The sequence below is a fragment of the Triticum dicoccoides genome, chromosome 7B, assembly GCF_002162155.2.
Source record: "Triticum dicoccoides isolate Atlit2015 ecotype Zavitan chromosome 7B, WEW_v2.0, whole genome shotgun sequence".
In the NCBI taxonomy this organism is placed as follows: Eukaryota; Viridiplantae; Streptophyta; class Magnoliopsida; order Poales; family Poaceae; genus Triticum; species Triticum dicoccoides.
Genome location: NC_041393.1, coordinates 245,926,697 through 245,931,758, shown reverse-complemented (window position 1 = coordinate 245,931,758; position 5,062 = coordinate 245,926,697). Strand labels below are relative to the sequence as shown.

At 42.2% G+C, this 5,062-nt stretch overlaps 1 protein-coding gene across 1 annotated transcript; it reads right to left on the bottom strand.

The window, feature by feature from the left end:
• Positions 1-360: 360 nt before the first annotated feature.
• LOC119336425 (ankyrin repeat domain-containing protein 2A-like) lies at positions 361-4,748 on the bottom strand. The gene is made up of 8 exons (XM_037608440.1): positions 4,582-4,748; positions 3,586-3,704; positions 3,131-3,340; positions 2,882-3,030; positions 2,627-2,798; positions 1,930-2,022; positions 845-984; positions 361-764 (listed from the first exon to the last, which is right to left on the bottom strand). Exons 1-8 carry the CDS (start codon positions 4,616-4,618, stop codon positions 665-667), a joined length of 1,020 nt encoding a protein of 339 aa, XP_037464337.1. The 5' UTR covers positions 4,619-4,748; the 3' UTR covers positions 361-664.
• Between the last annotated feature and the right edge of the window lie 314 nt (positions 4,749-5,062).

The following is a 5,062-nucleotide window of genomic DNA, read 5'->3' as shown; positions in this document are numbered from 1 at the left end:
CACCTTGATGACCGTATTTAGGTACTCTCTCGGTCCCAAAATTCTTGTTTTAGATTTGTCTAAATACGGATATATCAAATCACTTTTTAGTATTATATACATCCATATCTAATAATAAATCTAAGACCAGAATTATTCTTGTCTTAGATTTGTCTAAATACGGATGTATTAAATCATGTTTTAGTATTAGATACATTCATATCTAGACAAATATCTAGAAAAATCTAAGACAAGAATTTTAGGACAGAGGAGTATTTAGGTTATTGAGAAGTACCATGACCAAAGTGAATTCCACAACCGTATTTAGGGTATCGAGAAGGACCGTCGCCAAAGTGAATTCCGCAATAGATACAGCGACGGTGAGTGAATTTTTCTCTTGCAATTTCTCCCGATGTAGTACATCAAACACCCGATCCTCAAACGACAAAAATAATCTTGGGTACATCTTGGATTACTCTAGTGGAATCAACAGCAACAAAGTGGACGATACACAAGTCTCCATATACAGTAACATGCAGTTCTAACCTCAGCCAGTCGGCCTGCAGGCTAGCTAACAGTAGATTCTTACACAACGAATAAAATGCCGATTCGAGTATGACTATATAAAACCAATGCCAAGGGATGTAAAACATGATGCCTCTTCATGGGGGCCAAGTGAAGTGATTTACAGGAACACGTCCTTCTCGAGCAGCTTGAGGACCTCGTCCTGGTTGTTGAGCTTGGCGACGTCGATGGGCGTCTTCCCATCCATGTTTTGGAGAGTGCTGCGGAACATTGGAGATGGTCAAATAAGCATCAAGGGATCAGACCTTGTGAAGGGCAGGGGAGAGTGGATTTAACTTACACAGCAGCACCGTGCTTCAACAGAAGATCCACACACTCTTTCCGGCCATAGCCAGCAGCGTAATGCAGTGGGGTGTTCTTGTTCTTATCCATGGCATCTACAGCAGCACCCGCCTCAAGGAGGATTTCCGCACACTTGAACTGAAATCCAAAATTCATACAACTCCTTATCACTGAATTAAACTACCTAACAGTCATCAAATATACAAGGAGACAACACAGTTAACAATGGCATTTGACCTAACTCACAATCTAGATTCCACAATGTAACATATAGACTACAAACAACAACAGATGATGGTATGCCATCCACTGATTTTGTGTTCCAGCATTGAATGCAACCTTCACAAGTGAAGTTGTTGAAGTGGCTTCCTAAAGACCATCAACTGGGAGAATTTAAACAGTTGGAGATGGAGATATGCAATCTTGATACAGTGCAGATAGACCAGTTATTCTATTTCTAAGTAGGTAGTCCTTGGCCAACTGGTCATTACCAGCTCATAGCAAGTTAATGATGATGGCTCACAAATATAAATCACAGAGTAAATACTATAGCTTGACCACTTATAGAGGTCGCTAGGCACTGGCTACTCATGAATCAACTCCCCCAAAACTATTTTTCTTTTGACAAATATAAGCATAAAGCTCTCCGTTCTATCAATAAAGTTGCTTAAAAGCAAAAGAAGAAAGTAAAATAAAATTCGTATAATCTGTGAAAATAACTTGGTCTGAAGGTTGATAAAATAACTTGATCTAAAAAACAGAAGTCTGTAGTCCCTAGACAGGCTCATTATTCTCCTGCAAAACAAGCTCACTATTCCAAGTCTAGCTGTTTATTGAACAGTAACTAGAAAGCTTCCACTAGTATTAGGGTCACTGGTCACGACAAAATATTTGCACTACTCAAAGAGTAACTACCATGGACTTCCCATGGAACTGGCAACTCTATATAGTATGTTTTTTCTTAGCTTGCCTAATCATTTGTTGTAGTAATGAAGTAGACAAAATAGTATATCAATCACAAGTTCAATTTACTGGATTACTGTTATAGGCTAAGAGAGTTGAGCAATGAGCAGGTCTTCATACCTCACCATATCCACATGCAAAGTGCAAGGCCCTTCTTCCCTCAGAGTCTTCTTCATCCTTGTCTGCTCCACCATCTAGAGCCTTCTTCAGACCCTGTTGGATGACTTATTTTGTAAATAAAGGCGGCAATGTAATAATAAATCCAATAGAAATAACAGTGGCAGCTATATTTGAAAATCTAGAGAAGTTGTTTTGAAAAACAGCCATCACGAAGACTGTAAATGAAGCTGCTCTAGTTGAACCTTGCATACATCTTACCAAAATTACATTATATTCATGAACACTAGGCACACCATTGCAGGCTCCACAGGAGAGGCCAAAAAACCTAACTGTGTAGCAAGACTAGTAAACGATTCTGCGGGGCAGATGCAATGGAGGGCACACAGGTTGCAAGCTGGCAAATTTCTTGAGCATACAAAGAGCATAACCTACATGCCAAGAGCATGTCATTTCTCCAAATACCAACGTAAGGCTGGTTCATGTATTAAAGCATACACAATGTCATGGAAGCAAAATTGTTTCCACTACTACCACCCAAACAATACCATAAAACCTGTAGTAACTGTGGTCAAAATGGACACTGACTAAGCAAATTATACAGTGTAACACCAACACAGCATATAAACATATGCAAGTATATATCAGCTCAAAACAGAATTGAAACTCGAATCCACAGTTCTACTGTTAGCCCCATTACCTCACCGTCACCAACACTGGCAGTGTGGTGGACAATGGATTCGTCTTCATCTTCACCTTCTTCTTCAGTTTCTTCAGTACCAGAAGGTTCAGCAGTAGAGACAATGCTAAACGGCATGGTAGTTCCCATTGCCTGGCCAATCTTTTGAAGAGTTTCAGGGTCATTCCAGTACCTACATGAGCAAATGAAAAGCACATCAAGCAAGTTGTATACAGTCTAATATGATACAGTATATCACTAGAAAATATGCCCTACTTTATCATTGCAGCAGGACCACCATTCTCTAACTCATCAAGAATTGGCTTCAAGGCTGGATCTTCCTTAATCCGAGACATGCGCTCTTCAAGCTCCTCCTTATGTGTTGGACTAGTCAAATTTTCCAGCATACTGGACATAGTAGGATCCTAAGCCAATTAAGTTGATAAGACAATTAGGTCATTGTCAGCAAAAATAAACAGCAGAAAACAAAATCCAGGGGAGTCCTTTGGGCAAAGTAGATGGTACCTGCATAAGAGCAGTCCCGAGGCGCTCTGCCATTGTCATAAACTGAGGGTTTTCCATGACCTTTTGCATTGTTTCCATGTATTGATGAGGATCCAATGGAGGCATGCCCTGTTCTCCTGCAGTCTGAGCACCTTTCTGTAGCTGCTCAGCCATCTGATTGAATGCAGGGTCCCTTGCAATCTGGTCCGCCATCTCCTTTATAGATGGATCCTGGAAACCAGAATTCATTTAGTTGAAGAACTGAAGTCAAAAGATATTTCTCAGTTGAAAAGTTAAAGTGCAAGTATCAATGAATCTGCCACAGGCAGAATTATGTAAAACCCAAAAAGAACACATTAATAATACCCAGCAGGTGCATATTTAATTGATGAAAAATCGATAGGATAGTCAGCATGTACTACACTTATTATGACTGAGGTATGGTGAGTGGGGATGGGGTGGGGGGGGGGGCATACATTGAGCAAACTTTGCATAGAAGAAAAATCGAAAGGACCCGACAAGCCTGCAGCGGCAGCTGGAGGAACCCCTTGACATTCGTTGGATGATCCTTCTGTTTTTGTACTTTTGCTCTCATCTGCAAAAGAAGTGGTTCAGAACAGAAGCATACATGACATAGTATAGAAGTTGAGCAGAAGTGCTGTGATAAATTCTGCATAGTTCTGAGATTTATTTATGAGAACACAATGCTTTATCTGTACCAACTACATCATATGGCAGGCAGTTGAAAAAACAAACTCCATCCTACATCAACAATGTCAGTCAACTGTAAGGAACATTGTCAAATGAAACTGAGCCTTCTGTACACCTGCAATTTTCTTGCTTGCCAGCTTGAGAATACGGGGCGAAAGAACTAACATGGCATCAAGCATCTTGGTCTTTGGTTCCATTCACAACAAACTAGCCGTGCTTCTACAACGCATCACACACGAGAGTAATAACAGCCTAACAGGAATTGTATACAACAAACCGCCTAACAGGAATTCTCTAAAACAAAAACAAAAAATAGCACAACAGGGGAAGATATGAGTAGGAGAATCAGTTGGACGAAACATTCCCTTATCGTCAAACAGTTACCAGACATTTATTTCCTTATTATCATCAATTAACTTGGCCATTGCTCCGCGTGCAGGGGCGGACTTAACGAGGCCCCAATTTTGTGGGAATCGAAACTGCTAGAGTTAGTAATTTAGGGTACGAGACACCCGCACTAAGATTTCAATCCTGCACGCGCGCGCTTAAGAAGAAGACGAACCGAATCGAGGCATGGGCGGGCGTACTAGTACCAGACCAGTACTCCGCGGCAGAGCAAACAGATCCGTCACTAACTGGATGGATTGGAGAGGCTGGAGAACGCGAGTCCAGGAACCGAGATTGGGCTCGATCGCCCGCAGCGGAGGAGAGATCGGACCAGATTAGAACAGGTAATCCAAGCAAGGAAGGGCATAGCTCACCAGCGAACCCGGATGGGAGATCTCCACCCGACGCCATCCCGGTAGATACGAGTAGTAGGGGAAGAAGAATTCGTCCGAGGTGGGCTGCTTGCGTCGGCCGGAGGCGGAGCTCGGCGGCGCGGTGGGGAAGGAGAGAGTGCTAGCCAAGATGGCTTGCGAGACTTGGTTTGACGACTGCCACGCGAAGAGGGAGATGTGACAAGGTAAGGCGCGGGCCGGGCCGGGCCGGGTCGATCCAGTGGTACGTACTGCTAGGAGCCTGTTTCGGTCTTTGGAATGGGCCGGCACCGTAAGCTCTCAGGTTGATGATTTTTGGAGAATATCAAACGAAAATCAGCATTCAAAGAAAACTCCATGAAAACCACGTTTGGAAGTTTCAAAAAAATCTAAAAAAAACGTGTGATGTTAAGGGGGTGATGTTCTATTCTCACGTAAAATTTCAAGTAAAAATAGATTACGGGATGTGTAAAATTCAACAATG